The sequence below is a fragment of the Haliotis rufescens genome, unplaced genomic scaffold (assembly GCF_023055435.1).
Source record: "Haliotis rufescens isolate VD_foot unplaced genomic scaffold, xgHalRufe1.0.p SCAF_1, whole genome shotgun sequence".
NCBI lineage: Eukaryota > Metazoa > Mollusca > Gastropoda > Lepetellida > Haliotidae > Haliotis > Haliotis rufescens.
This window is the reverse complement of record NW_025963779.1, coordinates 15,713,799-15,731,546: the sequence shown is the minus strand read 5'-3', so window position 1 is coordinate 15,731,546 and position 17,748 is coordinate 15,713,799. Positions and strand designations below refer to the sequence as shown.

Below are 17,748 nucleotides of genomic sequence, written 5' to 3'. Positions count from 1 at the left end.
ACTGCAATAAAGGGGGTTTCTTTTTTTCAACCACGGCACTTACCAGGTTTCGCTAGAGGAAAGGATGACCAGGACATGTAAAACGATGGTATTTAACTATTTTAGATTTATAAACACATTAACCTGTATTTAGTCAAGAGTGGATACCCCAGTAAGGTATTTAGAGTTACCTCCCCTGTTCCACACTCAAGCCCGTCTCAATTTGCCTTTCGGTCAAAACTGTGAACATCTCATTCCGAGTATTTAGGCCACCTATACCAATGGTCAGTCAGCATGTTGGGTTATGTATGTCGACAAATCGGGCTCAGAGTTACTTCTCAGCAACTTAAACGAGTTTGCAGCCGCAAGTGCTCGTCAGTGACCGGTGCGTCATCAGACATGCACCTGCACTGGGCGTCAGGGAGTGCTCCGTGTTGGAAGGTGATGCTCGTCCTGGAGGAGAAGGGAGTGAGAGATTATCCCAACAAGAGGCTTAGGTTTACGCTGGAGGACCTCAAGTCTGATGAGGTTGTCAAACTGAATCCGCGAGGGCAGGTAAGATACAAGGCTTCATATATCATAGGCTGTGTTTTCAATCGTCACCGCTTTGCCGTGTCTAGTTGTGAAACAATTCAATCAAACGAGATCTTTCACTCCGGCACGACAACGCACATGAAGAGACGAATCGCAGCGAAATAAACGATATTTTTATTAGATTCACTTTAGATATCACAACAAACACATTACACTTTAGTCGTTGTTCTGAATTATTGATAAGGGTATTTCTTGTTATGTTATAAATCTATGGAATGTATTCAGAAACAAAAGCCTCTAGATCTATATGTTTTAAAAAACGCCGGGTTTGTTTCTGTCTTAATATTGGGTAAATCATCCGATTATTGTTCAGATTTGGAAAATGAAAATGAGTCTGATAATGCAAGAATGATGTCTTATTTACACTTTGGGTTGTTCAGAATTGTAACTTATATCAAGAATATTTAAATATTGTAACTATTAATCAAATGTAGCTCAAGGAATATTCATTCAAACTTTCAGAAAGTTACTTGATAACAGTTAAACATGATTTTTTGTCAAAACAAAATAAATACGATTGCATGAACACACATGAGGGAAAGAGCAAGGTAAACATTCAGCAACATTTTATGGTACTAAAAGAATACTTACTTGTACCAAGTGATACACTTCTGGACTAATCTATTGTTTTCTCTCAGGTGCCGATCTTCCAAGATGGCAGCACTGTGTTAAAGGAATCCGGTGCCGTATGTCTATACCTGGAGGTAGCTCTGTCATTGGGTGTACTCAGGACACGTTAGGGGTGATAAATAGGACACGGGCAGCCCATTAGTGTAAGTGGCCGCAATTCGCTGTGCAGAGTTGCGTCCCTTACTGATGCCAGGATCATATGATCGCTGATTGTGTGATCCAGACACGATTATTTACAGGCCGCCGTCATATAGCTGAAACATCGCTAAGTGCGGCGTGAAACAACAAACAAGCAACATTTATTTTAGATTTATCTCCAAATAAGAAGTAAATTACATTACACTTGGGAACAGTGTTAGCCCAGTTGGCTCTGCCACCACATTTCAGGTTTCATGTCGTATGTTTTACTCAAATACATGAAGATCTGACGAGGACACCTCAAATAGGAGGTCGCACCAGGCGAAGCATGAGGGAACTTTGACCCTCGAATTAAGGCTTCATGGGTTCTTGAGCCAATTGGTGGTCAGCTTTCAAAAACGGTTTCATTTCTTTACCACTTCGATTCGGATCGCACACCCTTTTGGGTGAAGATACCATGGTGCTCAGAAACGACACGATGTATAAAATATCAACAACAATGTGATAGTGCGGCTTCAGTATTTTGCATTCCGAACTCACCGATTAGGTTCCTTTTGGCGATACAGAAATCAGAAATGCATGTCTAAATGCTTCCCTCACTTTTAAAGGGAATTTATAAGCTTCGTCGATGCTTGGCTGAAAATAAAGTTCACCTGACGCGACCCCCTATTAGGATGTCCTCAGATCTTACTTTGAGAAGTATGGTGTAGGAGTAACGGATTGCATGTCCTTTAGCTATCCATATTCACTGGTTGTGGGTTCCAACTCCAGATTCAACACGATTCTTGTGTGAACACCATGCTCCCTTTCAAGGATATACCTCTACGACCTCTCCTTCACAACATAGCAACCCAGTGACGTAATATGACACGTCCTTACGTAAGCATGATGAAGTACATGATTCTCTTTTATTCCAAGCACAAGTTTCAGAAGCAGGGCACCACTCTCCTCCCTGATGATTACTCACTCCGAGGCGCGGTGCTGCAGAGGATGTTTGAGGTGGGTGTGGAGAACCTAGCATGCAGGGGTGGTGAAATGTTTTCCCCTGCACATGCATAAGTCACTGGCTCATGTCTGGATATTTCCAAGTATCATTTCTTTAGTTATGTCTCCGCCCTCAAAGGGAGAGGAGACATACTGCTTTTGGCCTGGTTCCCATTGACACCAGAGTCGATGTCCGCGCTCCCATCCTTTTTAGAGCCATAATTGAAAATCGTACAATGTTTTTCACGGAAACGTGGCATATGCATTGCTCATCATCTGAACTGGTGCATTTTGCTATTTTTAAAAAAATATCAAATAATTTTTTTTTTATGTTTCCATGGAAACAATTCAACTTAGTCTCAAACAAGGTTAGGGTTTGTTTCAAGAGGAACAACTTGAAAACATTTCAACGAAACTTGGCATATGCATTGCTCATCAGCGTAACTGGTGCCTTTTGCTATTTTGAAGTTTGTCTAATTTATATTGTGTTACGTTTCCGTAGAAACAATTTGTACTTAGTCTCAAACAACTCTAGGCTTCGTTTCCAAGCCATAACTCTGAAACCAATAAATATTTTTTTCATGATGCTATACATGTGTAATAGCCACATGCTCAGATCATTCCTTTTCATATTTTTCAAGTTTTGATTTCTTTAATTTGTTGTGTTTCCATGGAAACATTTTGAACCATGTTCTGTGGGTGTGAAGGAAGGAGGGTGGGGTAGCGGTTGTATGGACCCGTGGTTAGACTGTTTGTGAGGGTTGCCATTCGGGATATTTACCAAGTATCAATTCATTATTCTAATATTCATGAGGAAGTAGGGGGTTGTGGGAGTGGAAGTGAGAATGTGTGTGGGTGGGGTGAGGGTCGGGTGTGTGAAGGCGAGGCTTGGGGGTGGGGGTGTTGGGGTGGAGATGTTGTATGGGTGTGAAGGTGAGGGTGGGGTGTGTGAAGGCAAGGCTGTGTGGGGGTGTTGGGGTGGAGATGTTGTATGGGTGTGAAGGTGAGGGTGGGGTGTGTGAAGGTGATGCTGTGTAGGGGTGTTGGGGTGGAGATGTTGTATGGGTGTGAAGGTCAGGGTGGGGTGTGTGAAGGCGAGGCTTGGGGGTGGGGGTGTTGGGGTGGAGATGTTGTATGGGTGTGAAGGTGAGGTTCGGGTGTGTAAAGGCGAGGTTGTGTAGGGGTGTTAGGGTGGATATGTTGTATGGGTGTGAAGGTGAGGGTGGGGTGTGTGAAGGCGAGGCTGTGTGGGGGTGTTGGGGTGGAGATGATGTATGGGTGTGAAGGTGAGGGTCGGGTGTGTGAAGGCGAGGATTGGGGGTGGGGGTGTTGGGGTGGAGATGTTGTATGGGTGTGAAGGTGAGGGTGGGGTGTGTGAAGGCAAGGCTGTGTGGGGGTGTTGGGGTGGAGATGTTGTATGGGTGTGAAGGTGAGGGTGGGGTGTGTGAAGGCGAGGCTTGGGTGGGGGTGTTGGGGTGGAGATGTTGTATGGGTGTGAAGGTGAGGGTGGGGTGTGTGAAGGCGAGGCTGTGTGGGGGTGTTGGGGTGGAGATGTTGTATGGGTGTGAAGGTGAGGGTCGGGTGTGTGAAGGCGAGACTGTGTGGGGGTGTTGGGGTGGAGATGTTGTATGGGTGTGAAGGTGAGGGTGGGGTGTGTGAAGGCGAGGCTTGGGTGGGGGTGTTGGGGTGGAGATGTTGTATGGGTGTGAAGGTGAGGGTGGGGTGTGTGAAGGTGGTGCTGTGTAGGGGTGGGGGAGGAGGTGACATGTTGGGCGGAGGTAAGACTGGGTGGGGTGGAGGACAAACATCAACAATATTCTCATGTCATATCATTTACAACGGTTATTATATGTAATGTTAACCTCTTCTGACAACCTCCCAGACAGACAACATTGGCCTCATCATCATGAAGAAGGTCGCTCATGTGCGGTTCCTCTTCCCCAAGGACAAGATTGACGAGGTAGGTTATTCCGCATCAGACATTACACAAACACTGATACTAAACTACTCTGTATCATACTATAACGTGTCCCCTGGTCAAACAAGCAAGCGGAAACATTGTAATAACTGCTTCTATTTCCAGGACAAAATGATACCCAAATACAAGGCTGCTCGGAGAGAGCTGCTTCTGTGGGAAGGCTATTTGTCAGACGTAAGTAACGACACACGCAATTTTAAGTCGTCAATGTAATATAAGCATCACCTGTCTTACAATAACGGCGTGGGTGACTCACAGCCCCAGGTGTCACAGACAATAGTTTATTAACGTCTCACTCCTGTACATATATAAAACAGCTTTATACAACCTTACATAGATAAAATGTACAGAACCATTCAATAGAATTATGAGAGACGAATTATCACAGAATTTATACATAAATGATATAAAGATGATATAGTAAAAAGTTATCCATATAAAAGATGTTTTCTACGATTAAGAATTAAAAAGCAGACTTTGGCAAGTATAAAACACACACTGGAGTCACTGAAAATAAAACAAAGTTTGTCGATATCAGGTATATCTAAAAAATTATAAGATTTAGCAATACATTCATTAAAAAGAGTTGCCCTGATATCATCATATAATGCGCAGTGAAACAACATCTTATCCTTACTTAGCACCCCAACTTCTAAATGCCTCTCAAATGTTGCTTGTTGTAAAAGGCGACTGAATAGGAACTGGGGGCTAGGCTCGATGGCGTGAATCGTCCATGTTTGCCTTCAATGTTTTGCCTGGTCCAGATTCGATCAATTCAGATACAGTATACCGACATATGACCTCTGGTCATTTGCAGGCAGCAGTGAAAAGCTGGAATTTTGCTTATTGCGCCATTAAACACCTTTCATACATTTACTCACGTGATCATAAGACTGTTTAGCAAATGGTGACATATGACTTGGTCTTATGGTACACAATGCATTTGGATTTTGTTTCAGAAAAGTGATTTTCTCGTCGGAAATAACTTTACCATGGCGGATGTCTTTCTGTTTCCATATGTGGCTTTCTTTGTACGATATGGCCTTGACATTGAAAAATACCCCGCGATGCAGGCCTATTACAACAAGGTCAAGGACAGACCATCAGTGAAGACAACGTGGCCACCCCACTGGACTAATGGACAAGGTGACTCGTCCGTGTTAGGATCCATATGAAGAGATGGTCGAAAAGTATAGAGGATTGAGATAAACTGATACTACAAGCACAGGGGGTTATGAACGGCTTGGTGGTATCTGTTTTGAAATAGGCACCGTTTCAAAGGGAGACCCATCAAGGCTTGCACAAGTGATTATATTCTGTATTAAACCTACCGAGAATATAAGTGGGGTTACAGCCGGACAAGGTAGCTGATGGGCCATTTTTGCTCTTCGGATATTGATCAAATAATTGAATAAATTAGGAATATTTTTACAAATAATCATGACGGTTGTGTGTTCACTTGTATGAGAATTCGACGTTGTTCATTTCGTCTTTTGCATGTTAGGACTGGTAACAATGCTGAATGAATGGGTTGGGGTGTGCCGACCAGTCTTACCAATTTGATTTTCTTTCGAGATAAAATGGTAAAAACATAGAAAAACAATATTCATCTTGGATCACGGAATTGCTCATCATTACAAGTTCGAAAACTTCCCCAGCTTGAATAATAGACATTTCCAGTGACCAACTAGGGCCTTCATGCTACCTTGTTCTGTGGGCCTGCTATTCCAACACTGACCACGCATACGGCCTCATCTACGTCATGCTGTATCACCTAACAGTATTATGAAGGTCGCCGACACTGACCCAATATGACGATTGGATATAGAATCGAGAGATACAGATGGTCGAGTCATAAAATATTATGTATATTTGTGTAAAAGTGTGTATGTTTTGTTTTGATAATAAATAATGTTTTAAATACAAACAGGCGGGTGTATATAAGGTCATTTTTGGAATGTTCTACGTCTTTACACTAAGACAAACATCGTTTGTTTTTTTACGAGTGGGAGAAGGTTCTTACAGACAGAAGCTGGCTTCTTCGTAAGAGTTAATGACAGTTGGGAGTTAATAAATAGTTCGGGTCTGTATTTCCTGTGATGTTGCAAAACTACTGATGCTGTCTCTGTTCAATTAGGCCAATTAGTAATCATTGCTAGATCGATCTCGATCAGATAGATTTTTCTCAACAGTAATGTATATTGTTAAACAATAAACCAAGCTCGTGCTCTCACTTTGACCTTCTATTCAGTTATCTATCCCGGAAAAGCATTGACCAATGTATAACTGTTCAGAATTCTCAGTTCTGGTGGAGATCGTTACGTGATCGGCTAAGATTCCAATTACAAAACATGGATTATCACGTTTCGGAAGATTATCTCTTCGTGACTATAACGCGTTATGGGAACCGCACAATACACCCCAGGCTTCAATAACGAAAATATCAATAGAAAACAACTTTGTAATTTGTAATAGCTTGCATTGTTTTCGCCCTTCACGTTTCGCCTTGAACTAACGCTCCAGTCAGTATACATCGATTTTCCATCGCATCAATCAGACAATCGATCTTGTCTCGGGAAACGTAACTTCGACCACGATGCTCAATCCGGTACGGCTGACTGGCATTAACTTCATGAATATATGTCGAGCTTTCAGCTTTGAAAACTCGCAAATTATGCACACGATACTTACATTATTTCATGAATATGTTTCAACATTTTATGACTTGTAATTTAACTATGCTATTATAACAAGTAGGAATATCCAGCCATGTGACCATATCTGACAGATATGCAACAGTGTTCAGTGTCGGTAACGACGTTATTATCACGAGTTCGTGTACAGATGAAAACTGAGGGTAAACAGTTAATGAAAACCACCAAGTCTGCTTTATGTAAAATGCATGTCACATTGCGCGTCCATCAATATTAGGTAAACTCACCACGATTCAGTAAGCATTCGTCTCTCTGACGTGGCATGCTCCGGATCAACCATTTGGTCAACAAACAGACATTTGGGGTATTGATATAATGCTTATTTCGTTAAAATTGAAACATTAATGACAAACGGTGTCGCATCTTCCCGAAGCAAGGGAGTTAAAAGTCCATTTTCCACCCTTGCCAAACTAGGCTGGAATTCCTGGGCTCGATCATAGCGCAACCAGTGGCTATTACGAGCTATGTTCCTTCTATATATATCCTACTGACCAATCAGAGTCCATCTCTCATATCACTTGCATTTGCTTCAAACAAAATGGCTGTGCACAGCGAAGAAGGTCTGATCGATAATCAAGATCTATGTTGTAATAAAACGGGTTTTACTACGAGAAGTGCATCAAATCACGTAAACACCTTGATAAAAAAAAACATGAAAAAGATTTTGATAATATCTGTTGACGCTAAGTTGATGGTACGCATGCTTTGCAAATCCAGTAATTGACCGAAATCTGCACGACAGTTTAAGAACCGGGTGTCGATTTTGTTACGCTACTGAACTATCCATAAACTTGTTAGTCCAGCCAAAATATAACTCCACAATTCCAACCTAGTTCGGCAAGTATGGGAAATGGACTTTTATAGTCAGTTAACTCCCTTGCCTCGGGAAGATGGCGGTATCTCTGATCAATGTCAGATAGCGGCGAGTAGGAATAACACAAATAGTACGCTTGAACCATTTATTGAAGCCTCAACTGTCCATGTCCAGGCTGACTCACAACAGTATGTAGACCCCTAGACCCCTAGGCCCCTAGACTGCTAACACCGCTCTCAAGGGGCAACCGATCTCACTAAAATCAGACCTTAGTTCTCGCTACCGCTAAACACAGATCTGAGGACATTCCATTAGACATCAGAACGACCTTTCATCATACAAGTCAGAGCGTCGCTTACCAGATGAGGAAACAATCGAAATACGTTTTCCAATCATGCAACCTCGAAAATGCTTACACGGGGTATTCCGAACGACTGCTACGGCCTGTACGACTGGTTCCGCCCAAATCATCGTCTATCTCTCGCTTCAATAGGATAAACATTTGAACGGAAGAGAAATTGCATATAACCTGGGAAGTACTGCAATACAATCTCGACTCTATATTAAACGTAAAAGAATGTTCTTTTGTTCAGTTTTCAAATTTTAAATCAAGAACTTAGTCAAGCTAAGTCTGAAATTGAAGTCGCCAGTTTGAAACTAGTCCCGTAAAGCTTGAGAAAGTTGCTTTCTGACGGGGTAATGTTCTTGCTAGTCATTTCATTGGTCGGACAAAGTTCGCGAAGGGTCGCTCTCACGGGACGCGTTATGCAGTCTTTGTTTAGCGGCAGCCAATGAGATTGGGAGACTCCATATTGCGACTGTCCGGAGCTGTAAATCCTACGAATTAACCCTTACCTCACACCATACGAACTCTACACATCAATTTACATCTCACATTTACGTGAATTGTACATGAGCTACATACATAAAATCCTTAAACTTTGAGCTCTATCTTTTATTGAAAAAGATCCATGTTTTGATATCCTCGTCACACTAACAAGGGATACATCAGTTGGCCTGTTTAAAGTCTGTCCGTTTCATGAAATAGTTTATACATGTACAAAACACCACATCAACACACTCGCTGTTAGATTCCAGAGACAATAACGTTACTTCATTTCGTTTTTGTATTTGACCAAAATGTTAAATTGTGTCTCATATTTGATAAAGGAAGTTTGATAATGTTTGCGTTGTAACAATAAAAAAAATTGAAGAGATTTGGACTACTTCTTTATAAGCATGAAGTGAACAAGGTTCAAGCAGTTTGGACTATATGTTTGCGTTGTAACAATAAAAATATTTTGAAGAGATTTGGACTACTTCTTTATAAGCATGAAGTGAACAAGGTTCAAGCAGTTTGGACTATATTTAAATCCAAACCTGTATACTATCCCATTCCTCCTTTAGGTGGCCCAGTCGTTTAAGGCGCCGCGATTTGCTGTGCCGAAACCTATGATTGTGGGCTCGAATCCCGGTTCGCCCCGATAATGTTTCTAGGTTTGTCAGCACCATACCCGTGCTCGTGGGTTTCACCGAAGTGGTAAACGTCTGAGACCTACATTACTTCGGGCTTTCTCCCACATTAAGCTGACACGCCGTGATATAACTGGAATACTGTTAAAAGCGGCGTAAAACCCAACCCACTCACACCTTTAACGAAGGCCTAGTTTATCTCGCTTGGCGCGGAGGGCGAGGTACACATGTTCCAGATCTGTTCGTTGGGGAAAGATGGGTGTCAGTGCTGGTCAGCGTAATGGGATAATGTTCTGCGATGGCAAAGTGGCACCAACCATCAAAAATAGGTCCCGGTACTTCCTCGTGATCCATCCATGTACGATGTATAAAGGCCCCCAGTGACTACGTTGTCTGTACCATTGGCACCAGGTTGCGATGTGGAGATCAATCAAACGTGGACTTCGAACGTGGGTTTTTGGGTTATTTATCACATTCATTGGTAATAGGTGTTGACTGAAATCTCGTTTCTGAATAATATCGTACTATTTTCGATATCCCCTCCGTCATGAAAATAATTCATGAAAGTTTCACATTGTAATATCCATGCATTTTTGTAAGGTATTTCGTTTTTGACGTTAGTCTGTATCCAAACCTAATGTTAACGGCTAAAAGGGTTACACCAAAATGGATATTACTGGTCGCCAAAACGCAGTTTAACAAACGACCATGGAACAAATCCCGAATGTTTTCCATGAAAATTAAAATTCACATGCATTTCCTTGTGGCCTTTCTGATAAACGGCACCCCTACAACATTCTTGTATCGATACTAGCGCCATGCCAAGACTTCAGAGAAACCAGGCCGGTCAGACTGCACGAGTGGTTGCCAATACTGTTGATGTCCACGTGAGGACCATCTACAGATTACAGAAACGATACCAGGTCACCAACAGCATGCAGTTGTCATCAAGCCTGGTTTCTCTGATTTGGATACAGATTAATGTCAAAAACGAGATATCGAAGAACAATCCATTGACATTTCTATGGGAAACTTTCATGAAATAATTTAATGAAGTGACGTGTCTTTTGAGGTCCATAAAATTATTTATCTTGTTTAACACCCAAATCAGCAATATATACACCTCGTCAAAAGTATCGCACCACCAAATTTGAAGTGTAATTGAGAGTACATTTTCAACGGAGATTTTCAAAGGGTAAACTGTGTGTTGACACATCATCTGCATGCCTGTAGAATGGTAACCAGCTTAACTGCCGAACCTCGTTGATGCGTTAATGCGAGCCGTATGCACACTAAAGGGGTATCTATAGAGAAAATCATGCTTGATGACAAAGTTTATGCGTCTTTACTTCTATTAATTTGGAATGGAAATTATATCAATTTGACAGTCTGTGTTTGGAACGATTGTTACTGAAATGCCTAAGCATACTATCCAAGAAAATCAAAGATGACAAATCAGTGGCATGCACCAAGTGGCATGTCATGTCAAGCTATTGCCACCGTGCTGAACATTAATCATACTGTACTCAGTCGACTCATTAGAAAACACACATTGACAACCCATGTGAGGACTTGCCGAGATCAGGACGTCCACGGAAGACCAGTTGCGGCTCAGAGAGGACAGTGTCCTTCTACGCCAGGCAAAACGGCCGCCAACTTCAACTTGCACTGTTCTTCGCCATCACTGGCATACCCACAACAAAGTGTCCCTCACCACCTTCAGGCGTCGACAGAATGCAGCAGGATTAAGGGTCAGAAGACGTCCACTCGGTTCGCCCCGATACATGCGGGACCGTTTAGACTGGTGTCAGCCTCGAGCACACTGGAACTTGAGATCATGGAGGAGGATCCATTGGTCTGACGAGAGTCGGCTTTTATTGCACCACACTGATGGTAGGAACCGTGTTTGTAAGAGGAATAATTTATCAGCGCAGCATCCAGGGAACGGTGGCATGTGGTGGCGGCTCATTGATGGTTTGGGGATGTTGCTCCTTTGATTGTCAACTTGATTGTCAACTTGATTGGGTCACAGTGCAGGGGACATTAAATGAACAAAGGTACCAAGATACCACATTTGACGGTTGTGTTGTGCCTCATTTTGATAATCATGCACTTGCCACACATCCAGTCTTCATGAACGACAATGTCCGACCCCACCGAGCACGAGCTGTGACGGACAATCTCCCGAACAACGCCATTGAGACTCTGCATTGGCCTTATCGAAGCCCAGACCTGAATCCATTCGAGCATCTATGGGATCAGTTTGGGCGTAGGGTTAGAGCCGGGGATCCTGCAGTACAGAATCACCAAGAATTGACCCAGGAATCGCATCGGGAATGGCAACACATCCCTCAGTTGAGGACTAGGCGTCTGATTTTGAGCATGACGTCTCGCAGATATGATCATTATACCGGGTGGCAACAGCTGATATTGACTTACACTGTTGATCATTTAACTGTGCCATGGATACAAGGTTACAAAGACATACGTGTTCATGTGTCCATCTCATTCCTGACGGTTACCATACTTATCTGCCTCTATTTGTCCCCAATCACAGACCTTGTAGTTGCTGGTGAATAAAGTTGCTTTTTCTCTTTGCAAATGCTCACTTTTTCTATTATTCGTAAAATTAACTTCTTATTTGTCATTTAGACATTTGATTGTTTTTCTTTGGCTTTCCAGCTTCTCCTTACCCATCTCTTTTCTGATAATTATAAAGTCTTGGTGGTGCGATACTTTTGACAAGGTGTATACTTCTTTGATAACGGTGTTGTTTGTTTGTTCTTTAACGCCACACTCAGCAATATTCAAGCTATATGACCGCTGTCTGTAAATAATCAAGTCTGGACCAGACAATCCAGTGATCGACATCATGAGCATCGAGCCACGAAATTTGGATACGATGACATGCATCAACCAAGTCAGCGAGCCTGACCACCCTGATAGTCACCTCTTACAATAAGCATTGTCGCCTTTTACTGTGTTAAGTAAGTAATCGACGCTGATATAGACAAACCACTGTTGCATTTTAAGCAACGTTTTCCGCAATCCCTTTTCTTTGAGACAATAAAACATGATTAAACATTTTTGCCTCCTTTTGGCAAACATGGTAATTGAAGATAACATTCAAGAAAAAAAACACTGACTTCAAGACAATGATAGTTTTATTTGTGAACAATGCTCAAAATACAGCAGCATACCCAAGCTCACAATGCATACATGTAAAATGATTCACCACTGGATAGATGACACTTTTGGTCAGGTGCAAGTCCATACAAGGTGTTGACAAACACCTTCACCACAGCCTATCTATACCAGAGTTCAAGATTTCTTATCTCCACCCAACCCTCCCTCTGCAACATATGATTGAGCAGTTTCGCAACTCTTTGTAACCCAAAATAGTTGCTTGGAAAAGGTCTTGCCATCAATACGATCTGATACTACCCATCCTAACTCTGCCTTCAGAAAAATTATAAGAAAACGTCATGAGAAGCCACAACAAAAAAACATGGCCATGTTCACAAGTGAGTGGCAAAATGAATGTTTACAGCCACAAAGCTAACATTAACTTTTGTTAGAAAAACATCCACTGATGTTTACTTGCATCAGTGTTGCTCAGCCAATCTTCAATCCTAGTATAGGTCTACAGTACAGCAAGAATAATGAATCCACCCAAGTTATATATAGAATACTCCAGCCATATGTTGAGTGGTGGACAACACTTATATATGTGATAAACCTACATGGTTTGTGCAGTTGAGTCAGGACCCTCTCATATCTAGTAAATTTCTGTACAGTGACAAATAGGTCTCCCTCCTCATCAAGAATGTCCTGACCTGGACCGTCACGATATGGCTGAAATATTGCCAATGTGATGTTAAATATTAACTCACTCACCCTGACCTGGAGGTAGTGTACAACAGCAGTGCAAACCTGGAGAGAGTTACACATGTGGCTCTCCTCTCCCTCTATCACAGATGTGCTGCCAGAGCTCCTGCACCAAACTGCAGTCAGTACACACAATCCTGTATCCACTGACGATTGTACCTTGGGGGACAAATACCTACCTCCCTATGAGGGAATACAATGGAATGGAAGGGCTATCCCCAATGAGTGAAATGTCTGAGTGTTTGACTGACCTTCTGGCTGATGCAGGAGCCCACCTCAAATAATTAGCATGAAATTGACAATTACCTGTGAAATTCTAGTCAACACCTAAGTGAATGGTTGAGTAAGGTGGGTTTAACAATGCCTTGAACAGTATATGAACTACAACTCTGCACAGCAAAATGCAGCACCTTCAGACACCAACAACCCTTAAGCCCAAGCTGAGCATTTCTAAATCAAGGCAAAGACAGACACATTCATAAATACATTGGAGGAAAGTTGCAAGACCCAAACAATGGCAGATTGAACTCCTAAAGGCTGAACTATGCATGGGCTGATGAGATGAACTGATGGCAAAACTACATGGTAATTTCACAAACACTAAAACATAGCCTGCGTCATTAAAAGTCAATCATCTGACTTGTCTATAAGATGGCAAGATTTAAAAACAACAAAAGGTCAATGTTGGCTGGACACTGTCCTCATCCAACATATGAACACTGAGTAATTGAATCTACAATATAACAGTCTATGATGAATCTGTTTGATAATATCACAATAATGTAAGTACAAATGAGCACAGTATATTACAATGAAGTTGACACAACATGGTTAAAAGGAACGTGATCCCAACTATTCCTACAAAAGACTTACGTAGATGCTAACAGTCAACAAAGGAAACAAACTGTGAAATGGCCAAAATGGTAAAACAAATTTTGGTGAAAAGAGAGACTGGTTATTTTGATTATGTGTATGTGTTTGATAATCAAAACATTTCCACTTCCAAAATTTTTCATTAACAACATACCACACATATTCTTTGAAATCCTGGATAGCTACATAAAACCATACACTTATGAAGCTAGTTTTGATAAACATAAACATCAGATATTCTATCATTGTACAGACTTTTCTTTTTACAAATCACAACCAAGAAAAATCACCATAACTTACATGGCAAATAAAGAGTGTTAAAATTAACATAAAGGAATGATCATTATACCCATGGCTGAAAAAAACCCAGAATAGCCTTGACAAGCAGTAAACGTAAGGTTGTGATGAAACTCTACATTAACCCCCAAAGCACAATATACAGCATGGTGTTAGTAGAAATAATTGTGAGTGACGTTATAAATAATCAACGACATACCTGCATGACGGTCATATTCAATAGTGTGAAATCATATTTACAATTATCAATATATAATTCAACATGTTGTGTGTAACAAGTGAGATTAACATTGTCCATTGCAGCAAGGACACTCTTTACAGTAGTGAAATGTCTGTTGAGTGCTTCTGAACAAACTTGAAGCACAATGACATTTCAGCGCATTGGAAACCAGAATGTACACATACACCTCTACCATCCTGATTGTGATGCTGACTTGTGCTGAAATTTTGGTGGTTCTTTTTCTCAAAACCCATTTTTTCACAAGAAACTATAATCTCTTAACTGTATGAGTGACTCAATTAAATTTTGGTGGTTCTTTTTCTCAAAAAACATTTTTTCACAAGAAACTATAATCTCTTAGCTGTATGAGTGACTAAATTAAATGTACTAGAGGTTACCAATGTGGCAATAACCTATATACAAGCAAGAACATAGATAAAAAGCTATCAAAACAGTACTTATCAAATATTTGCTGAACATGTTCGCAGACTTTATAGTTAGTCATCAAGAAATGCTTACCAAGCAGTGGAAGACAGTTTAGGTAGATAAATATATATACTTTAGATAATGTTCTAAAACTGTTTCTACAACAATCTTGCAGTCTGTACAGCTGTTGAAGTTCATAAATATATTTTATTACGAAAATGCTTCATGTTCAAAATATATCTAACAGAAACAAACAACTGTCATATTATTGCAACGAAATAATTGTGTTACCCTAGTTTGCCCTAGTCAATAAAATCAACAAATCTCAAACCAAATACAATACAAGTTCCTGGAATGCTTATTGAAACACTCTACAGACATAAAACAGGAAACTAATTCCTTTCCACGCTTGTTTTCAACACAAATGGTTGACAAGAGCAAAGTACTTTGAATAAAAAATAAAAGCTTTTACAGATCAAATGAGCCCCCTGTTACTTCAAACTAGTCTAATACAGTCTGTCAGAACATTGGAAGAAATTCTAAGCCTATAAAACGTCTCGAGAATCTTATCACACTTCAGCTGTAAATACCTATAAACATAGCCAGTTGTATTGCACTGCCTTAAGAAAGCCATCAGAACAGAGAGCTTGTCATGATCCTAACCTGAAATAACTGTACTTGCAGATGAGCTGTCCATGAAGCATAAGCCATAGCCCCATCTCGTAATGCTGCACAATGTATACATGTATATGCACTTATCATCTAAAACTTACAGAAGATAACAACGGTCCAGCACTTACCAGAGGTTAGTCATCATGTTTCAACAAGGTTAATAAATTATTATAATGCAGGGGTGTGGAAATATCAACATGGTGAGGTTATCCCTGGTCAAGTGAACAATAAAAATTTACTTGTCTAGAGACAAACTTGACTTGTCCTGATTATTGACCAAAAATGGTTATCACACTTGTCTTTCACTGCCTTTGATTGAATCAGTTGATGTAGCTCCACGATTTCCCCCACCACTAATAAAGAAAATCATCCATTGCTAGGCCGTGATGCAACTCAAACCACTTGTCTTGAGCAGCCAGTGTGGTCTGCCATGAACAATTGGCTATGTGGTACTGTGATCAACCAATCAGAGAGCATATCACAAAGTGCCATCGCAACCAGAACAAGGAAGTAAACAATACACTGACGTCAGTTGGATTGGTCATACTGGCAATGTTTACACGTTTCCAAGGTATATTTAGTATCTGTTATAATATTTTATCAAACTCGACTAAAGGTCTGACAAATTTTAAGGTTGTCCACAGACAAAGCTGATTTGGGCCATCTTGCGTAACATTGATTTTCCACACCCCTGTATATCCATTTACTGATTCCAAACTTCACTGTAACTTTTGTTGCAAACTGATTTTCAAAGATTTACCACCTACAACATAAGACCACAGCAGGTAGTGAGGCAAGTTTACCACGCCATGATCCCCAAGGTCATGTTTTGTGACATAAACAACAACAGGAGGGAAAACACTGACATGTCCTATGACGAGGTTTGAGATCACTGTAAAAGGTTGCCATGGTAACCAGTCACTTGCCATCAACCTTGAGGTACAGAATTCATGCAAATCTGGTCCATCCTCACCTGCATCATATCACATCACACACAAAGGAACAGCACTGTTTTCACATACATACATCTCAAGGACTAAATTATCACATCTCCAAAAACATAGCTCCAGAGGTCAAAGGTCAGTGACATGTGCAGCATTCGAGGAAACTTCATCTCCGAACTGATCAAGGTGGGTTGTGGAAATGGTTTGACTCCTCTCTTCCACATATAAGTTAAAACACATTGAAGCACAAAATCCTGTATGATATGACATGTACGTTATGGGTAATTCCTGTGATGATTGTTGTCCCCATGAGCAGATGGTGTGATCTGAACCCATGGCAGTTCCTCCCTCCGTTCATAGTTATTGTTTATAGGGGTTGTCCCATTGCGATGGATGGATCTCTTGGACCGCGTGCTTGCCTTGCTGCGAACACTCTGCCTATCAGAAGCGTAGTACAGGTTGGCAGCGGTCGTGTCCGCAAGGCTGTTGTCCCTCATCGTGGTGTCGTAACTAGGGGGCATCTCCAGCGTGGTAAACTCGGACATGTTTACGTGGTCAAATGTCTGATTGTCTCTGTAAGCGTTGTGTGCTGGGGAGCGGTATCGCATCTTGACAAACTCCAGTTCATCATTGGCTGGACTGGCTGCAATACGATTGTCACACAGATTAAACATGAGGTTCATGTTCCACACACAAGATAATTACACGCAGGTGACTACATCTGAAGCAAGCTCTTTCTAGCAAGGACAAACATAAACACTCAGTATTAATCTGTAAGTATGATATGATCGTGAAGGGTAAGAGATCTTGTGGCTGATCGTGTTGACGTCTGAAATTACCATGAATTATTTCTGGAATCTGCTGTCAACAAAATAACATTTCTGTGCAGAAAAACAAAGAATGGATCTCATAAACTTCTCATGCTAAAAGGCTTCAAATTTAGATGTAAAAATAAAAAAAATTAAATTAAAAATTTCACTTGCTTGAAACAATGTATTTGTAAATTCAGTTGAGCATACAAAATGTACATCAAAAGCTTTGTCCAAATCATAACCTACTGATTATCACAATAAATAAATAAATATTTAGTTAATAGTTATCATGGTTATAAATATGGTCTGCAT

The 17,748-nt window shown here is 41.0% G+C and overlaps 2 protein-coding genes across 3 annotated transcripts in view; one reads left to right on the top strand and one right to left on the bottom strand.

The window, feature by feature from the left end:
* Window positions 1-162: 162 nt before the first annotated feature.
* On the top strand, window positions 163-6,542 carry LOC124149332 (glutathione S-transferase A-like). Its single transcript, XM_046520844.2, has 6 exons — window positions 163-534; window positions 1,212-1,277; window positions 2,260-2,340; window positions 4,208-4,285; window positions 4,409-4,477; window positions 5,263-6,542. The coding sequence occupies exons 1-6, from the start codon at window positions 274-276 to the stop codon at window positions 5,476-5,478; spliced, it is 771 nt and encodes a 256-aa protein (XP_046376800.2). The 5' UTR covers window positions 163-273; the 3' UTR covers window positions 5,479-6,542.
* A 5,908-nt stretch (window positions 6,543-12,450) lies between these two features.
* Window positions 12,451-17,748, bottom strand: part of LOC124149318 (sodium/potassium-transporting ATPase subunit beta-1-interacting protein 3-like) — a 31,099-nt gene continuing 25,801 nt past the window's right edge. For both annotated transcript variants that reach the window (XM_046520823.2, XM_046520831.2), the window contains one exon: window positions 12,451-17,267. In XM_046520823.2, coding sequence (XP_046376779.1) covers window positions 16,900-17,267 — 368 coding nt within the window. In that variant the 3' untranslated portion in view covers window positions 12,451-16,899. The remainder of the gene's footprint in view (window positions 17,268-17,748) is intronic.

Bases quoted from the DNA above. Each gene is read 5' to 3' on its own strand.
- LOC124149332 (XM_046520844.2), top strand. From the start codon at position 274: ATGTTGGGTTATGTATGTCGACAAATCGGGCTCAGAGTTACTTCTCAG. The intron at 535-1,211 runs GTAAGATACAAG...GTTTTCTCTCAG, and splicing joins AACTGAATCCGCGAGGGCAG to GTGCCGATCTTCCAAGATGG. The intron at 2,341-4,207 runs GTGGGTGTGGAG...ACAACCTCCCAG, and splicing joins TGCTGCAGAGGATGTTTGAG to ACAGACAACATTGGCCTCAT.